Raw genomic sequence first — 18,588 nt, 5'->3', positions numbered from 1 at the left:
GACTCCTTCAAAGCCCAGGTAAGGTGACATGAACAAAGCAACCACTTTCTTAGAAATCATCAGTAACTACCTATCTCCGTGTCCAAAATCTTTTCTCAGTCCTTATTCTCTTTGTTATCTATGAGCCTGTGACATCGGGAATCACCTGGTCCTTTGTGAAACTCCTCTTCTCCGTTGAGTTTCTGTTTATATAACCCATTCCTAGTTCTCCCGCTTTTTGAAAAAAATATATTCTTCTCTGACTTTCCTTACTCTTCCATCCCTTAAATGTCTGTGTTTCCTGAGGTCTCTTTGGACTCCTTCTTTGAATGCTCTGCAATCTCATTTATTCACAAAGCTTAAACAACTACCCTGTGCCCGATTCCAAAACTCAAATCTCATGGGAAACCCAATCTCTCTCTCTCTCTCTCTCTCTCTCAAGACTCGGGTTCACGATCTCAATTTCCTGCTCAACTTTTCTAGATCTGAATCATACTGACTTTTTAAAGAACCTTTCTTTGCAAAACCAAACTCACCTTTGCTCCAAAATCTTCTCTTTCTCATATTTTTATTTATGGTGGAACTATCTTCCCCTTGAAATTGTCAAGTCCTTGTTGACCTAGTCTTCCCCTTGATCCCAGACAATCAGTAAATATATTTCTATTGAACTTCCTAAACACATCTCTTTACTCTCCACTCCCGTGTAGTCCCATCGCCACTGTTCCAATTCAATTGCTGCATCATTCTGCCAGATCTTGCAGAACCTCGTCGGCCCTGGAGAGGAGCTGGGACTGTTCTAAGTGGCATGGGAAGACCCTGGAACAGTTTGATCAGGGGAAAGACATGAACTAATTAGCGTTTTTCAAAGACACTCCCTGGTCCAGCTTTAGCATATCTAGTTAACCTCTTTCACTAATCCTCTTCAGGCTCACCATGCTCCAGCCCAGCTGAACAGAACCTACCCTTTCTGTTCTCACTGCTATAAAGCTGGTCACCTGATTCCTCCCCTGCAACCCCCTTCCCCGGCTCCAGATCACCCTCTGTATCATTTCTGCCTCTCAAAATATTACTCATTTTTCAAAGGCTAGGTATGATCACATCCTCCCCAAGCTGGTAATAATCTATCCTCTGAATTCCCGTGGTAGATTAATTGTGCATCCATCATAATACCTGTCTTGCCCTATTTTGTGTTTTAATGATTTGTGTGTGACATGTCGCCCTCTTATGCTGTAAATATCTTAGGACAAGAACTATGTACCTCTTGTTTTTGTTCCACTATAAATCATAACACGTACCTTGCACACACCAGACCTTCAGGAAATGCCTGCCAAGGTAATAAATGGACAGCCATAATTAACATAAGTTATTGTTTTGTGTACTGATCCAGTCCTAAATCTATGGTGCTATCGCTTCTATATCACTGATGGTTATCCACTTAACTTAAATAACCTTTCTTGGAACACACATTAAAAAGATGGAAAATAAAATTGTGTTATAAGAGAGGAACAAGTATGTAGGTTATTCCCTATCTTAAACAAAGAGAGGTTCTGTTATGCGTCATGGAAAATTAAAGCACAGTAATAAAATGCACCCACAAGACGTGTTGAATAATGATTTAGTGGAAACGTTGCTTTGCCTCTTGTTCATAGGTCCTAACTTTCCTCTCACGTACTTAAGCTGCACATTCTATTTATTTTGTTTTTAGATTACATTGACAACGATTGGCTATGGAGACAAAACTCCCCTAACTTGGCTGGGAAGATTGCTTTCTGCAGGCTTTGCGCTCCTTGGCATTTCTTTCTTTGCACTTCCTGCCGTGAGTATCTCTGCAAAAATAAAGCAATTTAAATTAGATCTTAAAGGTTTGTTAGTGTGAGCTTTCACAAATTCACATGCCCAGGAACATATCTATATTGTTTACAAATATAATTTTTCTGATATAATATCGACCTTTCTACATATATCTATGTGGATAATTTATTTAAAATAGTTTTCCCTTGGAGACACTTAACCTGAGAGTTTTATACCAGCTAGGTCTTTATGACCAAATAATAATTCCGATGGCATCGACTTTCTGTCAACATCCTACTAATACATTTAGAATATTTGTAAAGACAAAGATTTCTTTTTAAGCTGATCATTCCAATTTGGTTTATAATATGTGCTACTAAAGAGATAGATGTGCACAAGTGTAGTATTTATCCATTTGAGTGAAAATTATATGACCTTAAAGGGTTTTCAATGTGTCAGATGATTTATTCTTTGTGTCATCATCATTGATTTTTCTTAATGAGCACTTTCTGCATCTTATCAGAATGAAGAGCACATTTATCTTCTTCCAAGCTTCTGATTATTTTCCCCTTAATGGATGAAGCTCCTCCATTTTCTACTTGTTTCTTTAAAGGAAATTGATCAAAATATTACAGTTTGCCTCCATCCACAAGTGGCAGCAGTCATGCTTAAGGAACAATAGCCTTAGTCTTGCTCCAGACACAAGCTGACTCATAGTCACAGTCTCTGCCAAGCAGAGACCCCAGAGCACGCCTCCAAGGAAGCAGAGGGGGTGGGGATTTTCAGCACCACAGGCTTAGCTAACAGAGTTCCTTCTCAGCCTGTGAATGAGTGCAGAGGACATGCTTGTCCTTCCCATGGCCACTGTCCAACTCCGGTTTGACCAGCTGATTCTACCCCAGACCACACAAAATCACAGAGAAGAGACTGAAAACACCATGCAAAAGCTTGAGCATTAGACCTCATTGTGAATTCTGTTTTTGTCATGTGCTACTTCTGTGGCTGTTTTAGTTTGCTAGGGCTGCTGTAACAAGGTATCACAGACTGTGTGGCCTAACCAACAGAAATGTATTGTCTCACAATTCTGGAGGCTAGAAGTCTAAAATCAAGGAGCTGTCAGGGTTGGTTGTTTATGAGGGAGATGAGAGAAGGATGTGTTCCAAGCCTCTTTCCTTGATTTGTAGATGGTAGTCTTTTCCCTGAGTCTTCACATTGTCTTTCCTCTGTACGTGTTTGTGTCCAAATTTCTTCCTTTAAGAACACCAGTCATATTGAATTAGGTCCTACCTTAATGATCTCATTGTAAATTGATTACCTCTCTAAAGATCTTATCTTTAAATAGGGTCACCTTCTGAGGAACTAGAGATTAGGACTCCAACATATGAATTTTGGAGGGACACAATTCAGTCCATAACAATAACCTTGGGTACGTTTCTTCATCAGTATAATGAAGGAAGAATTATTACACCCAGAGAAATTTTGTGAAGACCTATATGATAATGCAAGTCCAGTGCTAGTCATTGTTTTCTGTATGAATCTCAATATATGAATTTACTGTTGTAAAGTGACAAAAATCAAAGAGAGTCAAAAAAGCATCTCACTTATTCAGAGTCAACTTATCCAGCAGTCTCAACAATTTAGAACGAGCAGAGCTTCACTTAATAATCAGATTTCTTATAGGAAAATACCTTAAGAAAAAATAAAATGCAATTTGGGGCTTTTTTCCCCAAAATAATGGCATGAAATACCGCTGCTTTTGTGTTTATACTCATCCTGAGGCCGCATATGTAACAACTTCTGTGATCCAGTGAAACACCACAAACAGGGAAGTTGTCAACCTCTGGGCTGTTAAAATCCACATTATAGGTGCTGTCCTCGTGGGAGAGCCTCTTGAGACCTATGCAGAACCTTTTCTTAATTTAGAGAAAATTTTGATGAACATGGCTATATAGCTTCACAATTCTTTGAAGATTATAAACAGCAAATATAAAGATAGACTGATAGAACAAACACTACAACAAGAAGAGATGGTGAAAGACAACAACAAGGGAAGGAAAAGAAAATCTGTAAGCAAGCTATATATAAATGTTCAAAGGCATAAAGACCTAGGGCCAGTGAGTGTTAGGGTCAGCGCACCTCTGGGAGCTGGCTACATCCAGCACAGAGAAATACGTGCCCCTGTCAATAAACTTTGGCCTACTACAGGGAGCTTAAACTGTGTCACTCTTTTAGGTTCAAGATCAGAGACTAAGTAATCATTCTTGGAAAGGTTTCTCAATAAAGTGATTATAAAATTTTATTTATGTAAATTAAATAAATATATGCTGGAAATCAAAAAACTTGCTTGCACAGAACATTCCCTAACAATGCCAAGAAAAGTAAACTTTACCATGGATCTTTTTACTGCAACCTCTGTAAAAGGTGTTGAGCTCTTATATAGTGAGTGAAAGACTAAATGGTTCATATATACCTTTAAAAAAAGAATGGCTGGAAATGCCATTATGTCTTGTGCACCTGCAGGCCGACATGTTGTCTGATTGAGATTTAGGAGAGCACATTGGCATTTTGCTAAGAAAGTTATATGTCGATCATGGGCCACTCGTTTAGGTTTTCTCCCACCCAGGAAACCTGAGAACTAACAAAGAGAAGAGCATTTTCTCATCTTTTCTCTCAAAGCAAAAGGACTCTTTTGTAGATCACAGAGTCACAAAGGCCACCCTTTCCAAGCTCCACTAAGGGGTTGCTTTCCCTAAGGCCTAACGAGCTTGCAGAGGCACCCCCAGCTCTTCGTCCTCAGAGGCAGGTCTTTCTCTTCTTCAGGATGCTCCCTCCCTCCTGCTTGATACTCCTAAGAGTATCATTTGGTCTATCCTGTTTGCCATGTGTGGGGTATGAATTAGGCTCCTTTAACCTGGAAGATAACAGGGATAAATATTTTAAATGCTTACCAAAATATATTTTCTTCCCATTTGGTGTTTACGTAGCCCTTCTTGGCATAGTACTAAAATTTAAAACCTAAAAATTTAAGTAATGCGATCTTAGAAAATAGATTACAACAAAACTCAATTTCTAAGAATTTGTATGTATAGGTGTCAATATTTGAAGGGATGGCACATAAATTGTACATATTCACTCAATAATCAGTGATTTTATATATATTAATATATTATCTATATTTTATAATAATATATTATATTTTTAACTAAAATCTATTATATATTTCATAATAGATTTTAACAGACTTCCATTTAGGTTCACTGAGCTGTGTAGTAAGAAAGGTGGTAGAAAATTGGAATAGAGCTATAATGAGACGATGAGTAGACCTGGTTTAATTGTTGTAATGTACAGTCTGGCATATTTGCCATCAACTAATATATGTTTCTAAGCAATATCAATGTGATTTTCAGCACATTTGAATTTATTTGGAAGATGCAAAGTTTGTGCTATGTGGGGCCTGTCTTCAATTTCCAAAAGGGATTTAACTCTGAGCCTCATATCCACGTACTAAATGCTCCAAAATGGTAGCTATTGCTGTTAATTCAATATGTACAAAATCTGAATCAAGCTCCGAGTGGATTACACATAATATGTGGTATAAATATATGCTATAAATTCTAATGTTTCATATTCTCTTACACGTTTATACTTCATGAAAAATGACATTAAAAGGAAAATAAGTAAATCTTTCCTAAATGATCTTAAGTAGCAGGAAAAAAAAATTAGGAGTTAAGAATGACTATAGTTGATTTGGATTTAGAAATGGAGGCCACTTTTATAACCTCCAAATGGAGAGAAATGTTTAAATCTAAAAACAAGATCATACAGTCCAGATTTTTATAAAGTTTAGTTTGTGCAATCACAACCTCTATGAGACAATCACTGAAAAAGAAATGGAAAACAGAACCTATGATATAATTTCTAATTTTATGGTAGTCATTTATTCTTATTAATAATGAAGTTGATAACTGCTCATTAATAGTAAATAGTATTATCGTATAACTGTATTTTGCATACAGTAGTCATTCCTTCCCCCACTCCATTATCTGCAGTTTCACTTTCTGTGGTTTCAGTTACCCACGGTCAACCTTGATTGGAAAATATTAAATGGAAAATTCCAGAAATAAGCAATTCATAAGTTTTAAATTGCATGCCATTCTGAGTAGCGTGATGAAATTTCCCACTCTTGGACTACAGCCTGTACAGGACTGTATATCCATGCTGTATATGCTACCCACTCAATAGTTACTTAATAGCCATCTCCATTATGAGACTGGTTATCAGAGAGAGAGAGACTATATTCACATAACTTATATGACAGTGTATTGTTATAATTGTTTTATTTTATTGTTGTTCTTGTTAATCTCTCACCGTGCCTAATTTGTAAATTAAACTTTATTATAGGTACATATGTATAGGGAAAAACATAGCAAATATAGGTTTCGATAGTAACTGCGGTTTTGAGTATCCACTGAGGGTCTTGGAACATATCCCTGTGACAAAGGGGGGGACTACTGTAATCACATTACTTATTATCTAGTTATTGTCACAGATGTACTCAGAATTGTGGATTCTCAAGATAAGAGAAAGCTTAAAGTTTATCTAGAACCCAAAAATATCTGAGCCAAGCTATCATCCAGCTGAGACTTAACACCTCCTAAAGATGAGAAACCCATCACCTCCCCAGGCAGCCTATACTATCTTTGAGCTACTTTAAAGAAGTAAAGAAAAGAAAAACAACCATTCCTTATTTGTGATTAATACCGACTTAGTGCTTTTAGGACACCCATATCTCACCTAAGGGTTAGACTCTTTAAAGTTTAATTAAAAGCTAATAATTTATAGCTAGCAAGCAAAATCTACAGACTTGAAAGCAGTGGATCTCTACGTCTCATGCCAATAAAGTGGAGAATTATAGACAAAGCTCGGAGATTGAATTTAGCAAGCTCCAAAAGCCAACCCAAGGCTGAGACAAAACATCTTGATTCCACAATGTTAGACCAAAGCAAACTGAAGACAGGAGCATTTTTAAAAGCCAGAATTTTGGCAAATTAAGATGAGAGGCAGAAGGAAGCAAACCAGCCAAAAAAATTTACATAAACATAGGAGGAACATACTAATCTTACGAACCCCAAAATCTGAATAGGTGAGCCAAAACCAAAAAGGCAAGGAATGCTAAAAGTATGAGATTAAAACTCAGGGAAATAGGAATGTGCTTTGCAATTACCCATGCTCTTGTCTTTGTTATACAAACAAGGAAAGTGGAAAACCTCCTATGTCTTCAAAACTGTCTTATCTGGATAACTGTCCTTCCCCTCACCTCTTTCACTTGACTTTGATAGGTATAGAATTATAGCATCCCGAAGATTAAACTGGGACAAATTTTAAACACTCCCCCGCCCACTGTTTCACAAATGGAAAATATAAAATTCAGTAGTTTCATCAAAGTGCTAGAAAAACTCCCATGTCCACAGCAGCAAGACTTGAACCGTCCCAGATTTAAAATCCAACTCTGTTCAAAACCACAATTCATGTCCTCCATATTCCATCACTGGATAGCACCATTTATCCTAATGTTACAGAGAAGACCACACAAAAAATAGTTTTTAATAGTGATTTTTATCTGTAATTATGGTGCCTCTACTATACTATAAGAGACAGTAAATGGCAATGCCTCATTGATTTACTAAAGAACAGAAGTTGTTATATTTCTTGGCAGTCTTGCCCAACAACTTGCCATTGGCCAATGGTATTATAATAGAGGTAAATAGTGTTTGTTTGAGTAAGTAGTATGTTTATGGACAGGTTGCATACTGTCTGTCTTCTCTCAAACTCATTTTAGAGAGTTACTTTTTAATATTTATAGTATTTAACAGTGCTTTTGAAAAAAAATTGAAGTACCGATTTGTATTTTTTTCCAGGGCATTCTTGGCTCAGGTTTTGCATTAAAAGTACAAGAACAGCACCGCCAGAAACACTTTGAGAAAAGAAGGAACCCAGCTGCCAACCTCATTCAGGTAAATGTCAGTGTAATAGGTAGATGGCAACATCTGTCTCCATAAGCACTTGCTGGGTCATTTTCTAATCTCTATGCTTCATTGCTTAGTAGAGCTATTCTTTTGTTCTGTTTTTTAAACTGAAGCTGGAACTTAACACACAGTCTTGGATTTGGACAAATGTTCCCCCCCTCCCAAACAGAAAAATAATATATACTTTCAGTAAATAGTCCAGGTATTGTTCAGGTTAATTAGTCATGCCAGCAAAGTCATGCAGAGGTTAGCAGCCATGTTGCGCCTGCAATAACCAAATATGTCTTAAGAATTACTCGGTGAAACATAATAGATCATCAAGTGATGGAGCAGAACATGGCATTGTTCTCTGCATTACAATTACCTTCTCCAGCCAGATGGATGCCACTGTTCTGAAGAACAGCATATTTGTTTAGAATGTCAAGGATGTGTACCTGTGGAATTATTTTTAATGTCATCTAGAGCAATAACTTAAAATAGTTATCTTAAGAGCTGGTGAGATTATGGAATACCTCCATGTTTGAGAATATGAAATCATGAGCATGTTATTTGAAAGCTAACTCATAATATACAGGTGTTTAACATTTCATTTCCTTGTCAATAACTCAGGATTTGCTTCAGCACAAAGGAATTCTTCTCCTTTTGCTGTCCATATCTTTTGGGAGTAGCACCATCCTAGAACCAGGTTGTTTAAGAATCATGAAGTATATTTTTCTATAGATCCATAAAGTGGAGTTGGTATTTAATTATAGACACACTGATTATACAATCTAGTGTTTTCTTCTTCTGTCAGCCAGTGAGAGATTCAGAATTCCTAACTGAAGGGGTTTGAAGTGGTGATCTGAAGTACTAGGAGACTTGTTTTCATGTTGTAGTAATAAGCACATTGTTTTAATTTAGATTGTAGGTTTAAGTGGGTGGGTTGGGTTGGGGGAACCACTACACAACCCTATCCTTATCCCTTACCAATTGCTGTGAAATGAAGTTGCTCCTACAGAAATGGAGCAAGGGAAAGAAGTGGGTGAGGGTGGTTTAGTTATACTATGAAAGCAATCTATTTTGTATCTGATGACTAAATGAAGATATTAATCTTTAAATCAAGCTATTCTGCAACTATTGACAAGGAAATGGAGCATTGGGCATAACTTCTAATACAAACCACTGAAGGTCTTTTTTTTTTAATTTCCACGTTTTAAAATAGTCCTAAAAACAAAGTTAACTTTGTTTTCTTGAAGGAAAAGGTCCCTAAGTAGTAGGAGTTTAAGATGTGAAACCAAATGACAATCGCCTTAATGAAAAGAGGTATCACACACTCAAGTGTGCACACAAGATACCTTGAAGCTCAGACTGATAGTCTTTCAGCCTTTGGTGCTTCCTAACTGGTTATGAGGTGTTTCCGTACTTCTAAAGAACTTGTCTCCTTACTATTTTTACCTCTTAATTATCCTTTAATTTATTTCTTATCTTTTAATTCTAGAACAATGTTTTCCAACCTGTGAATGCAGAAGTTATTCCCTGGGTTCCTTGCATCCATCCGGGCACCAAGCCCTGTCTACATATAGAACCAATGATGTATCTTACTTGCTCTCAGGAGAATGGAGATACTATAATTATGAATAAAGTTCAAATTTATTTAAAACTCTTACTAAGTTATTAGTTTTTTACATTTCTCAATGAACACATACTCAAAATACAATCACTTCTGTGTGCAGATCCTTGATACATCTGAATATTAAAAGGGGACTCTGTATCAAAAAACATTTTAGAATATCAGCTGTTCCGTTAGAAAGTGAGCCCTTGGAGGGATTTCTTATGCATGTATCCCTTGTGATGCAATAGAGCTGTTCCACCGAATACAGTTGCCATTAGCTACATGTGACTATTTAAATTTAGAGATTCAATTCCTCAGTGGCTCTAGCCACCATTTCAAAAATTCAATAGCCATAGGTGGCTGTTAGCTATTAAATTGCACAAGATAGATATAGAGAATAATATATCTCTGTATTAGGTGGAACTTTCTTGATCTAACTTATTATCAACTACTAAATTGTGCAAAAACAATTTCCAATTGAACTTGAAAATAGAATATTACTCCTGCAGCAAATCATTGGACCAGAGACATTTATATGTTCACAGCCAAAGCAAGGCAAGGCCTTCCTCTTAGGTAACCCATAAAAGGTGGAGAAGAGACTGATTGAACAGCTTTGCCTGGAGATCTAAAATATTATTTTATGGAACTCAGTTATATAACACTGTGATCAATAATTGAACTTACACAAATGTAGGTAACAATGGAGTAAAATCATTAATTTTTCTTTTACTTAAAACTCTAGCTTATACGTTGTTCTGAACAACAACAACAAAAAGAGTGTAAAATGAAAGCCTTGAAACACTCAGGCATACCTTTAAAATCTATTTGTAGTTTCATTCTACTAATCAAAATAGAATCTACGAATTTAAAAAGCAATTGTGTGTCCCCATCCAAATGCAATTAATTCATCTATTAGACATAGGAATAATTACATAAGTATTAAATATATTCATTATTCTGACCCCTAGCCAGAATTCAGGGCTTTAAGCCTTAATTATATACTGTAGAAATTTATTTTTAAGGATGCACTAGATTGCAAAGCAGGCCTCATTTACTGATCCATTCATTTCTCTACCCAATAAATCTGCCTTGATTTGCTGAACACACAAAGCATCAAGACCAAGAGCAATCATCTGTTTTAAGCCAGAGCCACTCACTGTCTTTCTAAAGGGGCACTGAAATTTCCAAATTGCTTTCTCATTTGGTTGATACAACTAAGTTAACCAGAATTTCAGGGGTTGAGGGAAAAGTTTAAAACCCCAGCAGCTTGCAGCAAATTTAACTGTGTCAATATCTTTGCATGATTCATTTAAATTAACTTTTCATTTCAAGTGGAGCAGTCTGGAAAAAGAAGGCAGCTCTCACTAAAGTTTTAAATGCCTGTCCAAATGTCGCAACTTTTATTAATAATGGCTAAGACTTGTGAAGTGCTTTTTAGTTTGCAGAGTGTTTCTAATACATTATGTCAATTGATCTCCAGCACAAGCCTAGGAAGAGCTAGGACTCAGAACCCTTGTGTCCGGATCTGAATCCATTACTCCTTTCAAATAGCGGCAGTTGCGTCCTCATATATATATATGAATATATATATATGAATATATGAATAATATATATATATTACTGAAGCCTTGGGATTAGCACTTAAAGGTACTTCAAAAGTTCCATGTTAGAAGTTTACTCTGGAGAGACTGGGCCAGTTCAGAATGGAGCCAAGATGCTTTACTAGAAACAGAAACAGGAGAATTAAGTGAAAGTTTGTGAAATGAATGCTGACAGGTAGCCTTATTTTCCTGAAAAGATTAGAAGGTGTTGCTATAAGGAAACTAGCTGGCCCAAAAGAAAAAAATATATGTATGTATATATATATACATATATATGTGTATATACATATATATGTATATATATATACACTTATATCTAGATATATATAGGTATATAGAGAGACAGACAGACAGACAGACAGAGACACAGAGAGACAAAGAGAGAAACTTTAGCTTTGACTAGTGAAATAACTGGGTTTTCACCCAGTTACTTTAAAGTAAGATCACCAGTCAATAAATTTAAACCATTTATGCAGAGCTTATACATCTTTTTTAGTGTTTCTGTCATAAATAAGAACAGATTTAGAAAAAAAAATTCTAAAGGTGAAAAATATGACAGTAGAAGAAAAGAAAACAAAAGGGAGATAGAGTTGTGAAAATCTCCTAGAAAGCAGACTACAAACACAGAGATGGAAAATAAGACAAAAAAAGATATGAAAATTGGATGACCCTTCCAGGAGATCAAATATTCAACTAACAGTATTTCAAAAAAAGTACAGGGAAACTAAGGGAGGATTATCAAAGAAAGATTACATTATTATTCTCTGGAAATGAGTAGCCACAGCAAGAGGGCCCACCAAATGCCCAACCCTCTGAAGAAAAGAAAAACGCCACACTGAGTATACCATAGTGAAATATCAGAACACTTGCAAAAAATGGGATTCTAAATGCTTTCCAGGCAAGAAGTATCGAAAGGTCAAGAAACAGGATTATGTTGAATTTCTCATTAGTAACACTAAACTTAAAAGACAGCAGAACAATACTTTTTAAATTATGGAGAAAAATTATTTCTAACTTATAATTCTAGACCCAGCCAAACTATTCATTGAGTGTGAGAGTAACATAATGGCACTCCTAGACATGTAAGATCTCAAAACTTTACCTTCCACTTACTCTTACTCAGGAAACTACTTGGTATATATGTATCTCATCTTTTTTTCCATTCATCCATTGATGGATACTTAGGTTGTTTCCATGTCTTGGCTATTGCGAATAACACTGCAATGAACATGGGAGTGTAGATATCTCTTCGATATTGTGTTTTCATTTCTTTTGGATCTATTCCCAGAAATGGAATTCCTGGATCATATGGTAGTTCTATTTTTAATTTTTTGAGTAACCTCCATACTGTTTCTATAGTGGGATTTATATATGTGTTTGTGTATATATACGCACACAGTGACATTATTTAACCATAAGAAAGAAGGAAATCCTGCCATGTTGCAACAACATGGATAGACCCTGAGGGCATCATGCTAAGTGAAATAGCCAGACAAAGAAAGGCAAATGCTGCATAGTATCACTTATATGTAGAGTCTAACTTTTTGTTGTTGTTGTTAAACTCTTAGAAACAGCGAGTAAAAAGTGTTTGCTAGGGCATGGAGAGTGGAGGAAATGAGATAAAAGGGTACAAACTTTCAGCTATAAAATGAACAAGGTCTTAGAATCTAATGTAAAACATGGTGACTATAATTGATAACACTGTATTATGTAATTGAAATTTGCTAAGAGTGTAGAACTTAAATGTTCTCACACACAAGAAAAGATAAATATGTGAAGAGATGTATGTATTAATTATCTGGATAGGGGAAATCTTTTTAATATATATTTATATTAAGTATAAATATAAAAATATATAATCACTATGTATACTTCAAATATCTTACAATTTTGTGAGTTAATTATACATTGATAAAGCTAATTAAAAAAAAAAAAGAAGAAGAAGCTATTTGGATAAAATTATTCTTCTAAAACAAGGAGATAAACCAAGAAAGAGAGACATGAGATCCAGAACACAAGAGATTCCACACAGGAAAGAGCAGAGGGAATTTCTAGGATGATAAGGAAGAGAAATCTCAGAACAAAAGCTATAATAGGCCTAGAGAACAGAGTGAGCAGGCAGCTAGGGAGCTCCAGGAGAAAGATCCTTAAAGGAAATATAAAATGGAACTGACAGATTTCATGATGTATTTAACCAGTGGAATCTTAGAGTTCTTTTGGGGGGTTCAGAAATGTATTCATGATAGGTATATAAAGGCAAATCAAGAAATTAAAATAGGGCAACGATAACTACAAAAACAAAAACAAAAACAAAAAAATTATATAAGAAAGAAAAAAGCCGTGGTACATCACATTGCTGATGTAGGAAAAATAGTTACAGAGTCATAATAAAGCAAACACTAAATAGTAACTTAACTAAAAATTGTTGGTAGGATGAGAGGAAGGGAAGAGAGTATGTAAGTGAGATGTCATTATTTTTTATGGTAACAAGTTCATTGATAGTGCCTAAAATTGAAAAAATCAAGAAATATAAGAATGAGAACAATCCATAAATATTAGGATTCTTAAAAATAGAAGCAACAACTCTAAGAATTGAAGGCGGTTGCCTCTAAAGAACAAAAATTAATGAAAAGCAAGGTAGGGAAAGGGATTACTGATTTTCATCCTGAATCTTTTAATGCCCTGACTTCTTAAATTCTGTATCCTGAAAATAATCAGTTTCATGTTAATTATACCTTCAGATGGCCAGCCGAAATTAAAATTTTCAGAAAGAGTCAAATGTGCCATAGCTGTAATACTCCAGACAATACAAACTAAAAACTCCCTAAAAACTTAATTACGCTAACATTGTAATTATAATTATAGACCAAATTTTGAATTTGTTTAGCTTCCTAGAGCACCAGGGTGGCCTGATAAATGGTAAACTTGGCTTTCATTCTGCTCCTTATTGACTTATCCTTTGGAGAGTATATGACATGTAAATTAAATCTCTCTGGGGCATTATTTTTTTTTCTTGTCAACCACTGTGATTTTGGCTTTAAATATGGGAACATCAGCTACTTGATCATATGGTTGTGGGCTTGAGGTTCAGCTACTAGAAACAAATAGCTGAGAGAGAAAGAGCTAAGGACAGGACAAAGTTATTCGAGTGTAAGAGTAATAGAGTTACACTTTCCACTTCCATTTTGCCGGTTAGCTCATATCGGCCCTGAGATACATGGTCGCTTGCTCCTTCTGTACCTCCCATTTATAAGATATTTTTAAGAAAAAAGTAATGAAGGAATAAGAGCTTAGCAGTTGAGATCAATTTGATAGAAAAAGAGCAAGAAGGTAGGTCTCATTGTTAAAATTTTCAATTTTCTAAGAGTGGCCTCTTTTGCCCCCAATTCTTTACACATTGGCAGATAATTACTTGGTCCCACTTTTTGTTGTATTGTTGTTTGGGATTTTTTTACTGGTGTCTAGTAATGCATATAGACCTGCTGTGTGCTTCTAGTTCTCCATGAGTCTTGCTTCCAAAGAAACTGAGTTCACATATATATGGTGCCTTCTATGAAAATTTTTTAATTAAAGCAGCCATCAATGCCATCACAGCATTGGAGGTTCTCTCAGCCTCTCTACAGAAGAAGCTGCAATAATACATCCTTTCATTGATTACTCTGAACCACTCTATAAGTTGTGTTTATATAATATTTGCAAACAAAAACTAACATTTCAGGATGATATAATAACTGCTTTATTCTCTATAAGATGCCAAGAGGTTTAGCATAAGTTTTCCCAGATTTGTGGGATAAATTAGCATGAGCCATGTGAGCAAGGCTCCAGGCAAAGAACCCTGCTTCAATTATTTAAACTTTCCTTAATATTATTTTTTTATAAAGAAGTCAGGTTCTACTATATATTTTTCTAGATTTTTAATATCGCTTCTTGAACATTTTATTAAACTGTAATGTGCATACAGAAAAAAGCGCATCTCTTGCGAGAACTGAGCACTCCAGCGCCAGATAAAGACACAGAATATGTCCAGTACTTCTTTTGTACCAATTCTTAATAACTGTATCCCAAGGGTAACCACCACACTGCCTTCTAAAAATTCCTCCTTCTTTTTTTTCTTGGTACTTTATAGAAATGGATTCACAGTATGTATTCTTTTGTGTCTTGTTTCTCTCACTGGCCATTATTCATGTAAAGTTCATCCATACTGTTGAGAATAGTTATAGCATACTTTTACCGTGTACTATTCCATTCTGTTAATATTAACAACATATATGTATTCTACTTTTGATAAGTATTTGAGTATTTTCAGCTTTTATTTGTTAAGAATAATGTCGTTTTGAACATTATAGTACATATCTCTTGTACTATATAAGCACCTAGAAACATATCTGTTGAGTATGTACATAGAAGTCTGTGGCTGTATCATAGGGTAATGTATGCGTTCCTACCAAACCGTTTTCCAAAGTACTTGCGTTGATTTTTAACTTTTTGTTCAGCTTGCATTTATTCAATGATATTCTCAGGAAAAGGAATATTATTAGATCTCTGCTTTCTTCATTCTAGGTTTCATAATCATGAATGATGGTTATATAGCAGGAATGTGACCTGTTTAAATGAATTTGCCACATAAATAGAACATTTTGATTTATGAATTATAATAAAAAATTTTCTCTCAGGACACTGGAGTAAGCAAGTGGTCACTGGAGATATTTCCAGACTTAATACAGAGGAAGAAATTCACCAAAATCTATGTGGAAAGTCAATTCAAGCGATCTCTCCAATAGACGTTTCAGAGAGAAGCTTTTCCAACAGTCCTCAGTCAGCAAAGGAATGTAAAGGATGCTAAGACCAAGAGCCAGGCAATCTGAGATGATATCTCAACTCTCCCAACCTTGTATAAACCTCTTAATTTATCTGAGACTTTATTTTCTCATGTACAAAATAAAATCTTAATCCACACTCTGATTGTGAGGATTTCAAGGAAATATTTCGTATATGTCAGATATAATTATATAAAGTAGACAGAGCTTATGTTTTACATCAAGGAGCTATAAACATATTCTTAGACTCTGACATTAAATCCTTAAGTGCTTTCCGGCTATATTCCTAGAGAGTACATTTTTCTCTATCTTGTGTAGCCCTGCTTTTTGTTATCATTGTCTTCATTTTTAGCCTTAAAAATGTTGCATAGTTCAACCTGATGGAGTTTCATTAAGTCATTAACATACCCTGGTGGTCATTAGTTCACCAGCTAGTTTGCTAGTTAGTTTACTAGTTGCATTGTGAGTTTTCAGTAGTCCTTTGCCTCTATCTTATCAAATAGTGATTAAAGATGTGCAGTTGGATCTTGGAATGTATGTTCGTGCTCAGGTAATTTATCTTGGATAATGTAATATCTTTCCCTAACCAATTCAAAAATTGCATTATGTTACACATATTGGTACTTTTGTTCTTTGGTATGAAATGTTTTGAAAAGCAATTCTACTGATGTGGTAGAATATGTTTAATAGCCAGCTGAAAATGCCAAGATGGTCATCACCCTTTGGGCATTTATCAGGGCTGAGTATGACGAGGAAAAAATTCTTGGTGTGCATTAACTTAATAATCTCCCTGTGTTTCATTCTACCTTCTTCTCTTTTATTTTTCTTTATGTACCCATGTATGCCACATGCAGTGCGTTTGGCGTAGTTATGCAGCTGATGAGAAATCTGTTTCCATTGCAACCTGGAAGCCACACTTGAAGGCCTTGCACACCTGCAGCCCTACCAAGTAGGTATCAGTGTGACAGCTGGTGCAGTACTCAAGTCTCTTCAAGTTTGTAAAACAAACCAGATACACACACACACAGACACACAAACACACACACACAGAGAGTCAATTTTTGGCTTTATTCTCTGCTGCTCTTGAAGGGACTCAACCTGTTTAGTAGCAGCAACTCGGGCACAAAACTAAATGGACTCAGTATCATTCCTCACCATTTGCAGATAGGGCTTAAAGATTAAAGGAATCTGAACTTTTATAGAGATTTATTTCTACTATTTTATAATATCTCATTTTCTAATATCTCATTTTATAAAGCCCTCCAGAAGTCTAAAGGTAAGCACCATGGTTCTTGAAAAACATGACTGTTTAAACTCCATCCATCGCCTGACCTCAAGCAGGGAATGCTTTGAGAACTATATATCTTTGCACATTTCAGTCCCTCAAAGTCATTTTTCATCTGGATCCCCTTACAGAATGGTCCTCGAGCTTTCACTTGCATAGCAAACTAATATCAGTAGCAAATAATAGTTGGAGTCCTAATCGGATTACAGTCTATAATGAGGTGATGGGACCAAACAGATTAAAATTTGGCATTAGCTTTCAAAATTTTAAAGTAATATTACTTGCATTCACAATTCATTGGCCAAAGAAAATCACCTGGCCATGTTTAAACTTCAGGAGGATGAGAAAATGCAATCTTACCATGTGCCTGGAAAGAGAGGAGAACCAGAAAAATTATGAAGTTCTGATGGTTACTGAACTTCAATTTAAAAAAAAGAAAAAAATCCTTAGTCCTGGAATCCTGGACTCCAGTTCAACTAACAGAGTACATATTAAGTTATAACCACCACCTAATTAAAGAACTCTTCATTGAAATAACCAAAAGAAATCAAGGGAAAGGTTTTCTGTGAGTCACCCAGCTTGATAAAAATGGTCACTTCCTTGGTTTGTTCAATGTTATCAAATTGCTTATCCGACTTAATATTTTAGAACACCTGCTGTTTCCCTTCATAGCCCAACAAAATCTTAATCCTAGTGGCTATATGGGATTCAAGACACCTAACTACTGTGACTCAGTCAGAGAAACCTCTTTCTTACTGAAGTGGAAGAGAAATCAGCTGGGGAAACCTTTATGACATGTTTCCAGGAATTGAAGTCTCAAAGGAGGTTTGTGATGCAGCAGAATCCACACCGTTGGGGCAGCAGATCCATCATTAACTGACAGCATCTGCTATATTGCTTTCCTATCCTGCCATGAGTTTCAGCTTTCCCATCCACAAAATGAAAGACAAGAGCTGGCGATATAACTTCTAAGCTCTAACGGGACATGTCTCCTAAAAGCTAGCGTCAAAACTCTGTCAGCCACTGTGACAGAAATAGTCATAAAACACCAGGATTATAAAAGGGATGGAACCTTAGCAAGGAAGGAAGGATGGACATTGTTGAGTGAATGTGTGAATGAGAATTGTCTTTTCATTTAGATTTTAAAATTTAGTTAAATTCCCTTTATTGAGTATTGGACACTTTCAAAGTCGTAGTATGAAAAAAAAGGAATATAACCCCTGTGCCATCTATTCCTTGGGGGTATGAATGAAAAATGGGAATTATATAGAAATTGTATTTCTGTCTTCATGAAGATTGCCAGATAAATGTGTAAGAAGAGGGCTAGCAGTAAAACCAAAAGAAGGTTCTCAAGTCACAAAAGAGAGTGGTCTGTCACCATATGTGACTATTTGGCTTCCTGCTTCCTGAGTTTTTGAATTAAAAGTCATTCTGAAGCCTGGAGAAATTATTTAATAATGATTCAGATCCTTCCAGTGCATAAACCTCTATTTTACTC

The 18,588-nt window shown here is 35.7% G+C and overlaps 1 protein-coding gene across 2 annotated transcripts in view; it reads left to right on the top strand.

The window, feature by feature from the left end:
* KCNQ5 (potassium voltage-gated channel subfamily Q member 5) overlaps positions 1–18,588 on the top strand; it is a 451,448-nt gene that overhangs the window by 372,111 nt on the left and 60,749 nt on the right. The window contains exons 6-8 of one of the 2 annotated variants that reach the window (XM_039853207.1): positions 1,685–1,795; positions 7,689–7,784; positions 16,660–16,754. In XM_039853207.1, the coding sequence (XP_039709141.1) occupies positions 1,685–1,795; positions 7,689–7,784; positions 16,660–16,754 (302 nt within the window). The remainder of the gene's footprint in view (positions 1–1,684; positions 1,796–7,688; positions 7,785–16,659; positions 16,755–18,588) is intronic. The other variant, XM_039853208.1, reaches the window with a different exon arrangement.

Source organism: Pteropus medius, unplaced genomic scaffold (assembly GCF_902729225.1).
Source record: "Pteropus medius unplaced genomic scaffold, Ma_sr-lr_union100, whole genome shotgun sequence".
In the NCBI taxonomy this organism is placed as follows: domain Eukaryota; kingdom Metazoa; phylum Chordata; class Mammalia; order Chiroptera; family Pteropodidae; genus Pteropus; species Pteropus medius.
The sequence above is the reverse complement of the archived record's forward strand: the minus strand, read 5'-3'. Positions and strand labels throughout refer to the sequence as shown.